At 37.3% G+C, this 18,935-nt stretch overlaps 1 protein-coding gene across 1 annotated transcript; it reads right to left on the bottom strand.

Moving 5' to 3' along the window:
* Nucleotides 1–662: 662 nt before the first annotated feature.
* On the bottom strand, nucleotides 663–18,111 carry LOC146160937 (serine/threonine-protein kinase/endoribonuclease IRE1-like). The gene is made up of 24 exons (XM_083386012.1): nucleotides 17,881–18,111; nucleotides 17,611–17,759; nucleotides 17,472–17,541; nucleotides 17,328–17,400; nucleotides 17,086–17,214; nucleotides 16,908–17,012; nucleotides 16,774–16,833; nucleotides 15,712–15,913; nucleotides 15,557–15,635; nucleotides 15,370–15,481; nucleotides 14,739–14,836; nucleotides 14,363–14,466; nucleotides 14,063–14,210; nucleotides 12,818–12,924; nucleotides 12,160–12,289; nucleotides 11,207–11,266; nucleotides 10,885–10,987; nucleotides 8,731–8,927; nucleotides 6,854–6,995; nucleotides 5,703–5,830; nucleotides 4,770–4,966; nucleotides 3,960–4,136; nucleotides 3,220–3,312; nucleotides 663–2,943 (listed from the first exon to the last, which is right to left on the bottom strand). The coding sequence occupies exons 1-24, from the start codon at nucleotides 17,974–17,976 to the stop codon at nucleotides 2,037–2,039; spliced, it is 3,666 nt and encodes a 1,221-aa protein (XP_083242138.1). The 5' UTR covers nucleotides 17,977–18,111; the 3' UTR covers nucleotides 663–2,036.
* Between the last annotated feature and the right edge of the window lie 824 nt (nucleotides 18,112–18,935).

Here is an 18,935-nt window from a genome sequence, read left to right as displayed (position 1 = left end):
TATATATTTGTAAGACAAAATATCACGCGAGCTCTTTATTTTTTCCCTTTAATAATATAGTAAAGCCGTGGTGGTCATAAGGACGCTAATGATATTCTACTGCAGAAATCTATTACTTCTACTTATATTTTTATCAAGGCACCCTATATCACGAAACTTAACAAATAAGAAACAGTATTGAGCGCAACATCCCTCAAACACTTAATATCTGTAGTATTTATCAGTTTTGCAATGATAAGTCCTTATTCAATGATGATCTAACTTAGCGCAGGTTTTTCCGTTTACTTAATTTGGATAGAAGGTGGTCATTTAAGTCTTTTGGGCAAATAACTTAATTTGCTCCAAGACTTTCGGACAAATAACTTGGGTTAAAATTAAGTTTTTTATCACATTTTTTTTATAAAGTTGTGTTATTTATCTTAATTTGTGCATGTAAACAATTAGCATGCAATATGTTGCGTGTTTGTTGTTTTTTTAGTTGACTTATTGCTCATAATCGGACGAGTGTAGTCTACCATTTTTAATAGTTAAACTTTTTTATGTAAAGGTCTCGACTTACCTTACACAGTCTTTTTAAACATGACTCATTTACAACAGTGGTATTTAGTATCCAACTAACTTTCAAGATCTTAAACATAAACACAAGATTTGCGTCAGACGCATTATTTTTGCCACCACTACCAGTATCACCGCGTAAGCCGAATACTAGCGAATATAGGAAACTGTCAGGAAAAAGAAAATCACAGGTCAGAGCAAAAATACAGTTTTGCGTCAAATGAGAGCGGTCGCCTATATGAAGGCGCGAATCTCACCATTTTGGCAAAAGAGGAATGCAGATTAGGTTAGATGTGTACAAAAGTACAAAGCACGGGACTGCCACTAAACGAATTGCTATTGTCAATATAGGAAAGTTCACAAATCGTGAAAAACGTGACCAACAATTACACATATTCGATTTCCGAACGCTGACTAAGTGGCTCAATCTGAAACAAGCAAAAACGTAAATAACGAGAAAAGTAGCACAAACAGCAATACGCGAAACAGTATTACATATTATTATGAAAAACTGACATACCATGACATATTATGTCTGTTGAAAAGATACGACTGATAAAAGAACACAACTAGAGTAGGAGCAATACCTTACACAAATTGTGTATTAATAAACCACATACTGAGCGAGGATTTATACCATCGTCAAGCATTAAAAAGACAACGTAGAAAGGGTTTAAAACAGCTTAAATGAAATAATACGCAAAACTGGTTAGACGTAAGGGTTGTGACATGTATATAAGTTACGCGAAAAGCAAGATTGGTTAATGTTTAGGCAAACAACGATGTAACCTAAAGTAAATGCAAAAGTTCGATTGAATTGGTAACGTACTTAAAATAAAAAAGCCAGCAAAAGCATGTGAAAACAGGTACACAGCTTTCGTAGTGACGAAAAGGAATTCTACAAACAGGCTCCCATAACTATAGTTTTTAAAAAAGTATTTGCCAAAAAATGTTTATACTTTTTAGAAAAAGTCATAATTACAACAATGCGACTTAAAATAAATTGTCAGAAAAAACTTAAACATATTTTGACGAAGGTAATGCAAGAAACACAAAAATGTTTAAACTTGACACATAATTTACTTAATTTTTAAATAACTTTCCTGATTGCAAATGTAACTAAGTTTCTGTAACACTTTAGCTCTGCCAAAATTATTAACTTATACCTGTAACTTTATTATTTGCACATTTTATGGTACAGATAAACAAGTATAAACCTCAGACAAAATCTAATCGAGCAGCGTATGAAGTTAGTTTGGACGTTGAGGGCGTGTAGTGTGTTTCACACTTACGATACATTCAAAAACTAGAAAAAGAAAGCAAGGCAAGGTAAATGAGTATAAAGTGCATAAAAATGAGCACGGCATAAACTGCGATGGCCGGCCAGTTGAAAGTTCAGTTGCTACAGTGTCTCCCCATAGTTTCGCGGGTGTTCATTTCTTCGGAAAAGGCACAACTTAATTAAAAGGAACAAAAAGGCATTAAGAGACCTCCAGTTCCTCCACTGCATCAGCAAGTTCCGAATCAGGGCAACTATTCTTGCTTTTGTTTTTCTTAAACCTCCTCCTGCGCTTGGCTTTAGGCTTTGTTTTACATTCGGTGACGGGTAAAACTTCCTCAATGTTATGGGGGAGGTCGCAATCAAGTACTGCAGAAGGGGTCTCGCTTTCTGGGGTCGACGGACTTACGGTAACTACGGGAACGTCTGGAATTCGACTATCGTTGTCATCCTTAGATTTCTCTTTGGCATCATTATTGTTCTCATTAAAATTCGATCCTTCACTGAAATCTGCAGTAAAGCGAACGTCGGTCGCGACTTCTTGAACGGAAATGTTGGCGTCCTCAGGCGACACCGCCTCTTGGTCAGCATTGGATCCGGCGTCGTCATCGTCCGCGGATTCGCCGCCGCTGTCGTCGTGGACGCTGATGAGGTCGAACTTATTCTTGAGAAGATCGGTGCGCAGCGAGCGGCCGACCAGCGCGTCGGCGTAGCTGCCGTTGAACGACGATGAACGGCCGGGACGGGCGACGCCGTCGGCATCCGAGCTTGTGCTGCTCGACTCGGAGATCTTGCGTGGGGTATTGGCCTTGCGCTGTACAGTCTGCCAGCTGTTACTCCTGGGTTTGGCCGGCGACGCCTGCCTTTCCCGGCTCTCCTGGTCGTCGCCTTGGTGACGCGTGTGAAGCGACTGATGAAGTCGGTTGAGAGACGAGAAGGCGCCCTTCGACGTATATTTGCCGTTGCTACCGTTCGGAGGGATGTATGCGGGCGCAAAGTGTCCTGGTTCGGCCTTGGTTCTGGCTGATCCAGCGCGCCAGTCCAAGTCCTTGTCAGCCTGGGTCTGCACTTTCCGGCCTGGGCGCGGCGAGTGATCCGACGGCCTCGGACTTAAACGTAAAAGGAATTATTTGCGCGTGTCGGGAAACGTTTTGCCGCAAGATGAAAAACTTTGGGAAGTAAGGAAACTCCCGCAGACAATGAAATCTAAACGAATGATCTGTTTTATAAACAGTCTTAAGATCTTTGGGGGGCGGTTTCACAAATTAGAAATAGATATAACCTATTATAATAATAATAATTAACCAACGTAGAGTTAGTTTTACGACAATCAAAACGAAACTTGTAAAGCGTTTCTTATAAACAAAAAAAATGATGGTTCTCACCCATTTTTCTTCCACTGCATTCTCGCGTGTTCGTGCGCGTGACTATAAATAGACTGGTCGCTGTAACTTTCCACAAACAGGTGGTCCTGGGCACTAAACAAACCAAGGAAAAGTTGCGGAGACACGTAATTGTTAAGATCTAAAGCCTTTATACGGTTGACTTTTATAATTAGTATGTCAAGTCCACTAAATAGCGTCTTTTCTCTTTTGTGGTTAAAATAATTATAGCACAATTTATTTATCAATCCAATATTGTAGCCCATGGTATTTTAAATAATAATCAAATGACAGAAAGGGATGAATTACGAACATTCCACTATTTACCATTTCCATACATTTGTCATTTTTATAAAGTAAACAATGATGGCACCCAATAGATTTCATTCTGTCAAATAGGAAGGCGAATAAAGCATAATTACAGTTTGTTATAATAAAGACATAGGTTAGTTAATTATTCGTAAGTTTCACAGTTTAAAAAGATGTCGTGCCGGAAAATTTAGGTTATCATCGTAACATCATTAAACCAAAGAAAATTACGGTAAAATGCCGCCGAGACTATAAACGTATAGGTAGTTCATACATTTATCCCCGACATATTGCCCCTTCGGTTCCATTTTGGTTTCAGCACCACGACAATAAAAATAATTTTGTTTTTGCTTGATCGCAACAGTTTGATTCTACGAACCAGGCCGAAGGACAAACTGCGAAAACAACACGGGTTTTAAGTCGGCCCCACTCACGTGTTTCCATAGTATTCCTTAAAAGTTGGCTCTGCGCGACAGCAAGCCATCGAGTTGTACGTGTGTATAAGGAGTCGGGGAAAGCGCGACAGAAAGTAGGCAAGGAACTCATCTGGTACACTACCAAGGGACGCCTTCACCACGTCGGGCAGTTCACGGTAGTGATGCTTCTTGTTTCTGTTGTAGTAAGAAAAGGTTTGCTTGTTGAAGTATAACTTGTTTAAATGGCAACAACTAGAGCGGGCCTGTGAATTCCAGAACAACCGAATATAGATTGCTGTTTTCAATGAATAATAATGCTACACAGCATTATTACTTGGTATGAAAAACTCCTCAGAAAAAAGCCCTAACCATTTATAAACAGTACTGCGGAATCGGTTCGGACTCAACGGAGTCGGTTCATTTTGCTTGAGTAAGACTAGGTATGACTACCAGAGTCTCGAGTACGATGTGCGCAGCAATAAGGTGGAAAATTTTCCAACCAAGAATGTGGGTGGACGAGTTATGTGACACCCTTTTGAGTGAAATGCTCTGTGTATATCCACCATATTAGAGTAAATGGGTGGAGTTTGCACCGGACGAGGGTCTAAACAAAATCGGCAGATTGGCCGGATTTGAACACGGGACTCGGACTAGAGTTTATTTTTACCCGACGCCGCAGCCCTGGTTACAAAACACCAAATAAAAAAAAATTAGGTCGAAAAAGCAGAAAAAGTTATAAAGCCCGGCTTATGTGAAGCACCCTTAAAATTAAACTGGAGAACGCATAGAGTAAACAATTTTTGTCAAATAAAACGACTATATAGTTACCGCATTGCCCTGAGCAGGTCCCTGACCGACCCAGGCCGGTAGGAGCGGAACTTCTGCAGGTCCTCCTGCAGCGGCTGGCAGAGATGCTGCATCCAGTCGCGCGGTATGCCGCTGGTGATGTCAGACAGGGCGTCGCGGTCCAGGTTAATCATCGTCAGACTGTCGGTCGGCTCTTTTTCGATACGATCGCTTACGTCCTGAAACACAAGAGGGAATTTATACGGTTGGCTCGCGCGGGAATTTGCGCGAAACCAGAAAAAAAGTGTGTGTGTTGTTCGCGACGAGACGGTCAACAGCATGTAGGGTAGTAAAGTTTCACAATATAAAGGCGGGAGAACACAAGTACCCCATTTATAGCGATTACATGTGTCACTGGCATCACAAGGTTGAAAAACCCTTTTAACACCGCAAGGCGTAATCTACTGCCATTTTTTTGTAGCTCAACATCTGTATTACAGGTTTGGAGCAGAATGGTGGGGAGATTGTAGTAAGATGCAGCAAGAATAGTAAGATGTTTAAAATGAATAAAGAGGCTTTCGAAACGATTCCGACTTTTGAAACTATTATTAAAGCAAACTGTAAATTGAAAAGGTGGAATAGCTTATGGTGAATATTTTCCAACCATGTATTGTGAGTGGATGAATTAAATGACACCCCAGAAGTTGATTGCTGAATATCTACCGTATTTAGTTACGTTAATTGGCGGAATACAGGATGTAGAGTCTGAGCCGGACTCCGGACTCGACGAAATCCCATATTTTGGCCGGGGTTGGACTCGGGTTATTTTTACCCGACTCCGCAGCCTTGCTATGCATTACAGTAAGGCTATTCAACTTATTCAGTTGTGGACGAAAAACCATTATGCTTGCTTTCAACGCGAAAATACGTAAAACGGTGTCATCTGCCACCTACCAGCGCAACGAGTCTGCTAACCTCAAAAAACTGCAGAATCTTAACGGAGTTCCAGAAGAGCGGGTGACGCAGAATGGTGCCCGACTTGGGTCTTCTGCCGGGATCGACCAGCAGCATGAGGCGGATAAGATCGATCGCTTCCTCCGCATCTGTAAACCCAAAGTAATGACGTAGTTAGGGAGGAAATAACACGGGGTCGATAACGATAAAGTACACCACGATATGAGAACACTTTTAGCAGAATACTGAGCGTAAATATACCATACCAGCGAAGCTTTGTCGATGTAATTCTGTTCACTGTACTTTTTTAAGTGAAAAAAAACATAAGAGCATAAATAAATTTGAATTTAATTAATGTGAGCCATGTCTTCGTATTTCTCTCACATTTACATAGATCTTGCTCTGCTCTGATCTTAATAAATCTAACAAAGTGACGTACGGTAGTCGGCCCAACCCAATAGAAGACCCAATTTTGGATAGCGAGCATAGGTTGAAAAACACTGGGTTAATCCTTGGAAAACCTAAAACAAACGTGTTATTCAGGATAGAGCTACTGGCTCCTTTGTTGTCGGGAAGTTCAAAAGATTATATAAAATTAACTGCGGGAAACAGTTTTACTTTTAGGTTTACTCGAAACTAAATTAAGAGGTATAAGACATACAACAACTAAAACTCAACGGACTATCCACGAATCAGGTGACTCATCGCTAAACATGTGCAACGCATTAATTTATTATTGGTTTCCTTTGTTTAATTTGCTTCGCTTTGCTTCGCTTTGCTTTGCTTCACTTTTTGTCTTATTTCTTTTCTTATGTTACCCCTTTACGTTTTTGACTAGTAATCACTCTTTACACTTTTGTTTTAGCCCTGAAGGGACATTCTTCGTTTGCAATGCGAACCGTTTTTTTGAGAGCACGAGGTCTGTCTTGTTTTAGTTGCGGTGTGAGATGGTCACTATTTCAGGAGCAAGCGAGCTATAGCGTTCGCACTAGCTGCATTCGCTCAAGAATAACCCAGAGTTGTCATTGGTGCCACGCGGCCCTTTTTACAATAATAAAGTTTTCTAGTACAGCTGTGTGCGTACACGAGGTCAGCGACAGGCCGTTAAGCAGGAACAAAACATGGCGTAACACGTTCACAGAAAACATGGCACATCGCCAGCGTGGACTTACTTTCGAAAGCCTGAATTTCTTCCATGCTGTAATCTCCATTGACGATGCGCGCCTGACGCGATATCGGGTCGCCAAACGGGTGCTTGGCGCATATGACGTAATAGAAGACGCATCCCATTGAGAAGATGTCGACCGCCTGGGTCTAGAAAAACAAAAGAATAGTTCGTCGAGTGATGTGACGTAATGGCGCAATAGCGTGTTGCGTGAAATCGGATCGTACCGCCAATCGATATGTGCCTAGGAATGTGTTTAAATAAGCAATTAAGTAACTTACTTCTTGTATTACTTTAAGTAATTCCTCATCCAGTAGGCTGTGAAGCTATTTAATGTGGGCTGTAATAATTTTTAGCGAGAAATTTAAATTTTGCTTAGGGCAAATAAAAGCTATTATCTGACGACTATATACAAACTCATATCAATTGATATTATCACTGTTATTGCAAAGATGCACTTTATTTATAATTTGTGAAAATAACAACGGTCGTCCGATCCGAAATCAATCGACGCACATGACTTTTCACTAAGGTCAAATATAAAAAACCTATAAAACAAAAAGTGATAAGACAATATTTTTAAGGCTAGTTAGTTATCTTAGATTGTTAGTCTACTATTTTCTAATTATGTTTTTTTTTTAATTTAAGGTAAACCCATTTTCTAGTAGTGAGATTGACTAGTGCTAGTAAATTTACAAAATAAAAATTTTAGCTCGACAAAACTCAGCATGAAATTAAAGCAGTTTTCAGCGAAAGAAAGCTGAGCCAAGTGATATTTTTTTAGTGAAATGAATTTAGTTAATTATAATTAGTTTCGCGTCAGGGGCAAATCTATATTGTCTATGCAATATGTCCGATGTCGTAGTTAATACGTCTCAAACATGGCAGTTTATCACGAAAACGCTTCTATGTTTTTTCCCTTCGCGCGAACTTTTGATATGATTTCTGTAGTGCTGTGGGGTCAATGACCCTAACATATTTGTCAAAAATATCCTAATAAATGCAAAGCGTGAGTATTGATCGTGTAATCTAAGTCTGCTCCATAAGTGATATAAGTTAGACTCAGATCAGGAGTGAAGAACACAAACTCATGTTCGTCTGGGCCACCATAACAGCTGCAGCATAGGATACTCACGATCTAGTTAAAGTACACCGAATCGGTTTTAACGTACTGCTTCAATGTACGACAAGTGGCCTCACAACGACTGTAATCAAATATTGATTGCAATAACATATTACAGTAGCCTACTTATCTAAAACAGATATAATAGAGAAAAAAGGAAATGACATTTTTTTTGTAAAATAAAAATTGACTGTATAAAGCAGTAGTCTCACGTAAAATAACTACAAAAACAAACTACAGTTTTCAATGGCGGATAAAATTTAAATTTAGACTGTTGACGCGGGCCATATTGGATTTATATAAACAACTTTAGTGACGGATAATTTGGGTGACAGTATCACAAGCTGGTGATAAATTCCATCAACCCCTTTTACTTTTAACACAGCAAGCTTTGCATTTTGAAGTACAAATGCATTCCTCGTGTCACCACAAGATACTATTTTATTACGTAATGCTGAGTCAAAAAAAAAACAATGATAGATTCCGTTATTAACAACGTAGATTAAAACACATTGGCCCAATAGAATGCTGGACGAAGGCTGTAACGCGGGACACAAAAATTGGTGCCATGGGCAATATGTTGGACGCATCTGTGTTGAACATTTCGTTGGGTCGCAAAACATTACGAAAATGCAAAAACTAAGGTTGAAAGAGTCGGATCGGTACCGATAAAACTCTAACGCTTGACGAGTACCGATATTATGGAATTTTTTCAGGGCTATCGGCCTGATCCGACAATATCAGACATTCTAAGCGCTCACCATTCGGTACTTCTTATCGAGTATCATCTCCGGAGCGATCCAACCGTCGGTGCCGGCGTGCCCGGAGCGATGTGAGAAGGACAAGCGGCCGGGAACCAGCTTCTTGCATAGGCCGAAATCGGAAATGACGACGCGCTGCTGGGAGAGCTTGCCCGGAACCGAGATAAGAATGTTGCTGGGCTTCACGTCGCGGTGCACTGCGCATGGAAGTATAGAGTCGTTGTTTAGCTGCTGCTTGATACTCGTGATTTGCGTATTGATTTGGTTTAACGGGTATCAAGTTTAACGTTTTTTAGGTTCTGCCGCATTTTAGGCGACGGCTGACGAAAGGTTAATGAACACGCCAACAAATGTAATTCATATTCTGCAAAACGCTCCTTACTCCTCCTTTTGGGCTATACCATCTTTCTCGCTCTATCTGAGAAACAATTTCGTTAGGGCATATCTAGCTATTTTAGAATATTAGTAGTGATGTCCCATTTGGCATTTTAATCTTGCTTTTGCATTTAGAACAGTATAAAATTTTATTTGTAAAGTAATGTTTTAATAGCTTGAGAAGTGCACCGCTTCGAACAAAAATCAACCAGAAAGGTGTAAAATAGAACCTATATACTAAGGTTCTATTTGAATAACATAAACTGATGCTGCCATTTATTTATATGGCGAAATACATATTTATATTTAAAGTTTTACACCTTGCTGACTGATTTTTGTTCAAAGCGGTGTGCTTCTCAAGCAATTATAACATTTTAGAACTTTGGACGGCAAGATTCTGTTGTGGAAGCACATACTTCGCTAGTGTAATGTTTTTCAGAAATTTACATTTCGAGGCAAACAAACAGTACGATTAATAGCAAAAGATGTCCAACCTAATTTGTTACAAAGGTAAATCATAAATTCATAATGTTACGTCCTGAAACAACTAATCATAAAAAACATACTGTATCGAGCGAATGCGAATATAACATAAATTATAGGTATAAATCCGCTCGGAGCGCGAAAAATATTGTAATTAAAAAAATTATAGACAGGCTTCGCACTTTGGAACGTCAAAAGTTGGCGTATTTATCGATATATGCAATTTTAGTTATATAGTGAACGATTTTTAAAGGATATTATTACCATCCGCTGAATGGCGAAAAATTCAGAAAAAAACAGCATAAATAAAAAAAATCAGCGGATGTTGTCAAAAAATGGTAGTTTTAAATAGCCGAAATAGTTCGATGTTTGGTTCAAGTACAAAATAGAAAATTACGTTCCCAAAATTAGGCAAAACATAATTGAAAACCGAAAGATTCGCACCAAGCGCCATGGTCCGGGCGTAAATATAATTAATTTATACAATCATTTAAAATACGCAAGTCAGGAAATAATACTATCAGCGAGCATTTAATTACCGAGGATATTCCAGTTAAATTTAAATACAAAACAGAATTAACGTGCGACGCCATTGTTGAATTAAAAACGACGCACAGTTTAAGAAACTCAGTGTCAATAAGCAGGCAAGTAACGTTGTACGTTGCTACAAAACGTACAACCTTAGCAATAGCTGCATTGCAAATACTTTATGTTGTGTGTAACCTCGCTGAATGAGGTCCTTCGGTAACCACAGCGTGTTTTGTCGTATTGCGATTTAAGTTTACTTTTGCAACATAAAATAATTTAGGAAAATTATAAATTCTCTGCTCCTGGTGCGCGTTAGCCGCACGCCCAACAACATTTAATTCACACCTAATACTGATTAGGTAAGAGGTATAATTGGTAAATATAAGTTGGTCGAAAAAGCTTATGTCACTGATAAAACGCATTTTCAAGCACTATAAATGCTTTACGACGACGATAGGCACTTATATGAACATAGGGCGGAGCAACCTTCCACGTTTACACGTGGGTTTAAAATATTTTTTTGTAACGACAGATTCGGATATCTCCGGTTTTTATCAATAGGATTTCATATTGTATTTTACATTACCTAATTTTAACGTAAAAATGTGACTTATTATATTTCTTTTTTTGGAGAATAATGATTTGATATTCTTATTATATCTCTTTCTATTTTATTTTCTGAAAGTCGATTCTTATTTTTCTCAAGCACATTTTATTTTTTTGCTGTTTAAATACATAATCCCCAACACGGTATGCAGTTAACCTTACCGATTTTAAGGCTATGGAGATGATCCAATCCTAGCATGGCCTGGTGTAACACCGTTTTGGTGTCAAGGCCGGTTCCGCAGCGGAACTGGGGATTCTCCACATACTGTTCACAAAACAACAACAAATATTTAGGGTACTGATTCTAAAATTGGCCTGCCGGTCAACAGGGGGTTGTACATGATTCAATTTTAAGTGTGTTGCGCAAAATATAAAATATTGTATTGATTGATGAATTATACTAGCTGAAGCACATGGCTTTAAGTTACTGTTATTAACTAATCATTATCTTCATTCTCTAATCATGGATGATGGCATCAGTTACCTCTTGTAATGTGTTGCTGCATAATTCAAGTGCCATGTACTGGAACTGCGAGTCCTTTTCCTAAACGCAAAAATAAAATTTCAGCTAATGATAAAATTAAAACAAAACACCAATTAAAGAAAAAAAGAAAAACATCTTTGTGAGAGGAACTAAGGAACATACATACAGTTTTAGTGGCCGTAGCTTATAACCTATGATATATTGAGTCATTTGAGTGGCTTCCTTGCCCACTCGATTTTTTTTAATAAATTGTCCCACAAAGCTAAAATGGTAGAACGTGGTAAAAAACTTCTGAGAACATTTCAAATTTATGTCAACGATTTTAGCAATACAATTAAGCTTTCCACGCAATTTAGCTTTCCACACAATTAAGCTTTCCTCGTAAAGGTTTTCTTATTATAATATCCCGCATATCAGGTTGCCATTTTTGCAAAGCTGCAACGAAACCACACGATGACAGTGACATCTTAGTTCTAACCCAAGGTGGTCACAATTTGCCGTCCCTTGTTTGAGTTTATAGAAGACTTAAATCAACATAAAAAATGTTATATTTGGAACACAATACACGTTTTTTTTTTCTGTAATTTCAATAAAAATATTAAAGCCATTATATTTAATAAAATCGACATTTCGCAGTTTACAGACGCTTTAGCAATACCTCATGCCATCATCAGTGTAAATCGCTTTGTTTATTCGCTTTTATCTTCACATGATTTTTTACACTGATGATGGCATGAGTTATTGCTGAAACGTCTGTAAACTGCGAAATCGATTTTATCGAATATAATGGCTTCTATATTTTTATTGTCATACTTGTTTTTTACACCTTATAAACAATAAATCAGCGTAAGGTTAACTTGTATGAATTAATTATTCAAAAGAAGTAATTAAATTGCATTTCCACGGTTCTGCGTACAGGTGATGTGCGATAGAAAGCTGACTTGTGACATTACCATGCAGAAGTAGCGTACGACGTGTGAGTGTTCGTCCGACTCTCGCAACAAGGACACCTCCCGGTCAGCGAAACTGAAACACTCGGGTACAATTCGCTTCACGGCCACATTTCGTCCATCGAAGTTGCCCCTATAACAATATTTGTGTCACTTGTTGAGAACGTGCTTTTAAAGTATACAACAAGTCCATTTGTTTATTAATATTGAATAAAACTAAATTTAAACTTAACTAGTCAATTTGGTTCGAGTATACCATTTTTGCATGATATTTTTGGTTCGGCAAAATGACCTAGTTTGTAAGAATTTTGGGACTCACTATGAGCGGTGTTTTAATCTTTACTTTTCAAAACTAAAACACATGACTGACAGCGTCGGCAAGAAGTGCCGTGAATATAATAACGGGGTCATTAAATTCACTTTGCACACGCGTAGACCCCTTTGTCTAAAGCCCCGGTGCGAAACAGCGTCGCAAGTTTCCGCTGCTTTACAATAGGCCATTCTAACACCACGTGACTGGCAACCAAGTGACAGGGGATGTTGCGAGAAATTAGGCCGACCACAAATCATCGCATCGAACCGGCGACGCGATTTTTCACCAGAACGAAAAATATTGCTTCCGGGCTCGGACCCAGAATGTAGAGGTTAAAGTTGAGCGTACCTGTAGACAATGGTGCCCTCGCTTCCGCGGCCGAGTATGTCACCGGGGTTGAACGATATGCGACCGACTTGCGTTGTACCGTTGTACTTGCGTGGCTGCGATGAGGCCTGCCGATACAAAGTTAACTGCGTTGATAAAAAGAAACGGGCTATGCCTAAACAAGTTTAAGAGAAAACTTTATCGGCCAACATTAAAACAGAACCAGAAATGATGTTTCGTTACACAAAAGGGTTATCAAGTAAACACGAATATTTAAAGTCAACAAACGGTACGACCGGCTGATCGTACATAAGGCCGACAAGCCTGAAATTCCCCAAAACACAATTACTTGGTAACGCTGCGAAAGCTATCGAAGCGTGCACGAACATGATTGCCAGTTGAGGCTTGCGCCAGTCTGCCGGAGTTGCGTCATTAGCTACACGTGGACAAGCCAGAATGAAGCAGAAAATAGCGTTATACGCCTTGCCAAACCACGTGTGGTTTATTATGCTCGCCTGTTCTGAGATAAGGCAGATTGCCATTGTTATAATTGGAACAGTACGATGTGACGAGCTGTCCAATGGTTATACCGTGCACCGGTGTGAACAAATACCGGAGGCTGTAAAGTACCTGTTCCAGCTAAGCAGCAAATTGAGCAATCTAAACTATTGTTTAAGCACATACGGTGTTCTACACAAATCATATGATGTTCTGTCACCGCTGATAGTTCAAACATTCAAACAATGTTAAATGATGTGTTACGTTTTTTTTTTTAAATAAGACTACTAGATTTGATTGCGCAACACGCCAAACATTCCAATGTTATGTTATTTTTTATATCCTTAGGAGAATAATATATTTAATTTTTGTTTTTTAAGATGAAAAATAAATATATTTTATGTATTAAAAATTTTTGTTTTTTTGTGGTCGTAGGAATTCTTGTATAACAATACAAAAACTTGCATTGAAACATCAAGCAATCTGTTTACAGACCAAACGTTGCTTTTATACACGAGAAATATAAGCACGTTTTTCCAGGAAATAACCAAAATACATAAGGTATCACCACAAAATATACATATATCGCAATATAAATAAATTTAATACTATTTATGAACAATGTGAAATTTCTGCCGCCCTAGGGGGCGACTTTTACATTACATGTATAAGCATCCTGTAAAAATAAAACCTTTATACAACAAAAGTCACCAAAATACCAAACAACATAAAATGGCAAGAATTCATGTGTTTGAAGATAATTCTCACCTTGGAAATACAGAGCACCACAGATGCGGTAAATAGAGAGGTTAGAGTAGCAATTACAACTTCACTCCACTTAATGTCAAACAAGTTGTTGGTTGAAGGGGTTTCATTCCTTGGTGTGTTCTCGTTGCTATCTGGGGTACTTGAGTGGCTTAAAAGACAAAACCTTTATTATTCAAGATGTTTTATTTATCTAAAATTTAGATTTTTTCTAGGTAGTGCTAAATGGCAGTTTCATCTCAGATAGTAATGTTTTACAGTATTAAGTCATAGTTCTTTTTAATTTGTACTACAAGCACTCACGTATCAAAAAGAGGTGGAACGACATTGCTGTTATCCAATGGATCAATGTCAGGGGGAATAGGAGGCTTTATTGCCAGATCCACTTGCCCTGGTTTGTAATGGTTCTGAACAAAATAATTTTATTTAAAAGGTTACACACATTTTTTTTGGAAGATAGCTAGTTAGAAAATTTATGGACAGGAACAAAATCAATTATTAAAAATAAATCAAAGAGTGATGCTCTTGTACGGAGTACAGGGATATCTTAGGATCAATAATTTGACTATTTTATTTGGTAAAATCTAAATTAAATCCAGTGTTTTTTAACAGAATATTTATGAAAAATATATATGATAATGAAAAGACATTAACTAATCAAGTAACAAAAATACTTTACCTCTGATTGAATGTGCTCAATTTGTAGTGGTTTCCTTTCACCTTGGGGATTGTTTCTGGGGATGCTTATTTTGGAATATGGGGGTACTTTGTGGTAGCCTGAAAGTTGAAATTCAACACTATTTTTTTTCTAATTTAGCGAAATACTTTTCAGAAAAAATGAACATGGCATAAAGTCACTATACTCAGACTATTCATTAAAAAAACATTAAAAAGAAAATGTATTTATATATGTCTTCTGGTTTTAACCATATTTATTTTAATATGATACCTATTAGTTATGACTTATTTACCCTTTGTTCTTTCAAAGGCCTGTAGACTACAAATATCTTTTGTGTATCTGGTATATAACATATCTAAATGGAGTGCATTTATTTGGTATTTGTCACATTAAAAACTAAGGGTAAAACGTGTTCAACCGATATTTAAAATAAAATTTAGTAATTTCTTGATAATACTTTGAAATTATATGTAATCAAAATATATTATAACCTTTAACCTCCAATACAATTTATATGAATAAACTTTAAGTTTTGGTTGATTCATGGTAGATTGATGTTAGTTAAATGAAATGTATTCCTCAAAAATTGTAAACTGCCTGAGATAAATCATATGCAACAATATTTGCCTACCAACTAATCTCCACACTGGCATGACAGGACTTGCAAGATCAAGGTCAGTTGAGCTGGTGTCACTTTCTTTCTCTGATGAAGGCCCGGGAAGCATCTGGACGCTTCTGTGCATCTACAGTAAAAACATACTTTTTTTGTTTATTGGTAACTCTAAAGTGCATCTCCATTACAATAATAAAATGCTTACATTCATTTTGACCCCATCATGAGTTAAAGCAGGAAGGGCATAGAGGGAATGTCTGTATTGTCCAACATACAACGCTGGCCTATAACAACAATTAAAACATTGTAACACTATGCAAGGTTGGGGTTAACTATTTCTAAAAGTTTATAAATTTTTACGCAAGAGTTGCTTCCTTTCTAAAGCTGGACTGAAACATTGCCTTCCAGTCCCAGTAAACGCGCTTCTCATCCGCTTGCTGCAGCAGATAATTCATTGTTTCCTTGGCAACATTTGTCAGTTCAACCTTCTGCAGTCCTTCAGGCACATAGGCATACATTGCCACTACTGGATATCCATAGTTCTGGGCCCATACAATTTGGCCTGTATCAAAGCAAAATAGTGTAAAAAGAAAAATATTATGAAATGTGCTACAGTTATACAGTATGGCAGAATGCTGGCGACTTGGCGACTATGTCAGCCGAAGAATCAGCCAGAAAACCGAAGAAATTGGTGCAAAAAAAAAAATTTTTAAATTAATTTTTGTTTTTTTTCGAAAAATTTTTTTTCCAACATCCAATTTACAAAATACCTTGTGAAAACATCTATTTAAAACTGAAAACAGCAATTTATGTAGCAGTTTTAAAGCAAGAAAAGCAGACATGTATGTACACCCCGAGGCCCCAGGTTGTACCTTCACATGTCCCTTATGTATTTGTTAATGACTTGATGGCACAAAAATTTTGGCGCCTTCGGCGCTACGTTTTGTTGTCTAAATAACTTATTAATATCCTTGTTTATCGCCAAAACATGGTAAGGTTCATACATTCCTTAGGCGAACACATCATTTCAATTTAGGGGCGCGACAAAACACCGAAGAATTTTTCTAAAAATGCTTGTCACCAGAAGGCTGGCAAGATTCTGCCAGCCTGCAGTTATAAAAGGTAGTAGTGAAAATTATAGACATATAGGTAGCGTTTACACCAGTGGTTCTCAACCGCTGGTCAGAGTCAACCTTCCTGCCGGTGTGCCAAACACATTACCATTTTATATCAAAAAATTGCAAAATGCATGAAGTTCTGTAGTTTTCAGCATCATGATGTAACATAAAGGTAATGGTCTACTTTGGACTTTATTGTATGTCACAATGCTGCAAGTGTTGTGCCTAACTGGTAGGCTACAATTTAGTTTAAAAAACTTTAGATTCAACACAAACTACACAGAAAATTTGAATATCTGCCTACCTGTTTTCTTGTCTATTGTTACTATGGATCCATCAGCACTAGAAGCCAAATGGTGAAAGTCTAAAAGATTACATTAAGTTAAAACATATTGTTAATGTTAAAAAAAATTGTGGACACCAAAATAAAATTGTTACCATAATCATTTGCAACTTCCTCATTTGCATGAGAAGAGTAATCCGCAAACGTCACATTCCACCTCATCAGGTTTGACTTAGTGTCAAACATTGTCATCTTAAATTCTGCAAACCAAATTTTTAAATATACCAACATGATTTTGCCCATTGTATCAGGTTAGCGATGCAACCAGCATACCTGATCTGCCTATAAACATATGACCAGCATTGCCCCCAGGACACTTGTCAAATGCACTGTCAGTTGTGATAACTTGTTCCTTGCTACCAGTTGTTGGGTTAATGGCATACCACACATCTTGCTTTTTACCTATGGAAAATAACTTTATAAAAGTTTTATTTTTACGGGGAGCCACAATCCTCAAAAAAATGCTGAAACGTCAGAAGCTAAAAAAAAGTTAAATTTTTTTTATTATTATGCACCTGTGTACAAAATTCCATCGGATGAACGACATGGTGAAGCCTGTACAAGCTCTGGTATAGTGAATGGAAGTTTCTAAATTGGTGCAACAAAAAATTAAAAACCAAACTTTTTCACTAAATTAGTTTTAAAAAAGATTTACAAACCGTTAAACCTCTTGATGAAGGGTCATAGGCATATAAGGAACCATCATGGGGGTCAGGCAAGAATGTTGGCCTAAAACATGTAAATCACAACACAACAAAATAAGGTATGTTGAAGAACAAAAATATTAATTCAAATTACCCTTTGATAGTAGTAGTAGATTCCATAGGAACGTTGAAGACTGGATCTTCATCTAACTTCCACTTTTCATGACCAGTCTTTTTGTTTACAGCGTGCAGAACCCCATCAAGAGTAGAAATAAGCAAAAGGGGTTCTTGATTTGACAGGTCCTAGTCACAATGTGCAGTTTATAATATTTTTTTATCAAATTAAAGCGTATTTGTTTTTACTGATCAATCTACTTTAAAAATTTGCAACAAAGCAAGTTGGAAAATACATAGATTGTATTACTTGATTAGATGAAACAGGAGCTGTTGTTGTATCCTCTTTGGCTTGATTTTGAAGCCAACATCCCCACAATACAAGACAAAATAAGAAGCTCTTCATGGCTATATTTTTGATAGGATTGTCACTTTCCCAGCAGATAAATGTTTTACAAAACTAGCTTAAATCATTAGTTTCCAACAAGCAGATTTACGATGCATTTTTTAAGACAAAGCAGATAAGCTGTCAAGGGTAAGCTACAAACACCAATATAGTTAATTGTAACAAATTTTACTCTATGCTTTACATTGCAACAGTTGCCAAAACGGCCTATGCATAACACTAAGTGTTTTAAAATAATTTATTCATTAAAAAATACATTATTTTTCAAGTTTCAGATTGATGTGCAAAATGTCTTTGATTATAATTTGATCTATAAATGAGAAAGTATATAATTCATACAAATATTCTAAATTAAATGCAGATTAAAAGGTATTATAAGTTGGATAAAAAAGTAAGCTCTCCTATGAATTAAAAATAAGCTGACTATTCAAATATGCAAACACCTAAACATTACCACAATATGAAAACTATTTTAAAAGAAAATTAACTGTGAATCAAATAGTGTTTTTATCAGTTTTCAAGCATAAGTCTGTTTCACATTTTTATTCATCCGCTATAATGCAATATTATACACATGACAAGGTGTAATAACAGGTTCGCAGATGCAAACAACTAGTTTTTTACGCCAATGGTACACTCTTTCGGAGTGCAGTATATTGCCTTAATGAAACTAAAAACAATTAAAAAATAGTTTAGTATGGCAGATCATGCAGGTGCAAAACTGAAAAAATCTGGGTGACCAGGTGCACTTTCAAATTTTGTGCACTTTATGATTTTCTTATGCACTATGTATTGCATAGTTTGTACTTTAAGCGTAAGCCAATGCAATAAATAGGGGTACACAAGCGTTTTACATATTGAGGGTTCAGTTCAAAAAAATTCGGGTTTCCCCCTTAAAAGGTTAAAAAAAACATGTTGTTGCACTTGCCAAACTTTCCACAGTGGTGTGGCAGGTGCAC

This window comes from Ascidiella aspersa, chromosome 3 (assembly GCF_963924565.1).
Source record: "Ascidiella aspersa chromosome 3, kaAscAspe10.2, whole genome shotgun sequence".
NCBI classification, from domain to species: Eukaryota; Metazoa; Chordata; class Ascidiacea; order Phlebobranchia; family Ascidiidae; genus Ascidiella; species Ascidiella aspersa.
This window is presented reverse-complemented; position numbering and strand designations above follow the sequence as displayed.

What these genes read in the sequence shown, in the direction of transcription:
- LOC146160937 (XM_083386012.1), bottom strand. Translation starts at nt 17,976, where the DNA reads ATGAAGAGCTTCTTATTTTGTCTTGTATTGTGGGGATGTTGGCTTCAA. An exon ending in GCCAGTGTGGAGATTAGTTG is followed by an intron (nt 14,837 to 15,369) that starts GTAGGCAAATAT and finishes TTCAACTTTCAG; the next exon opens with GCTACCACAAAGTACCCCCA. An exon ending in GTTCCACCTCTTTTTGATAC is followed by an intron (nt 14,211 to 14,362) that starts GTGAGTGCTTGT and finishes TTGTCTTTTAAG; the next exon opens with CCACTCAAGTACCCCAGATA.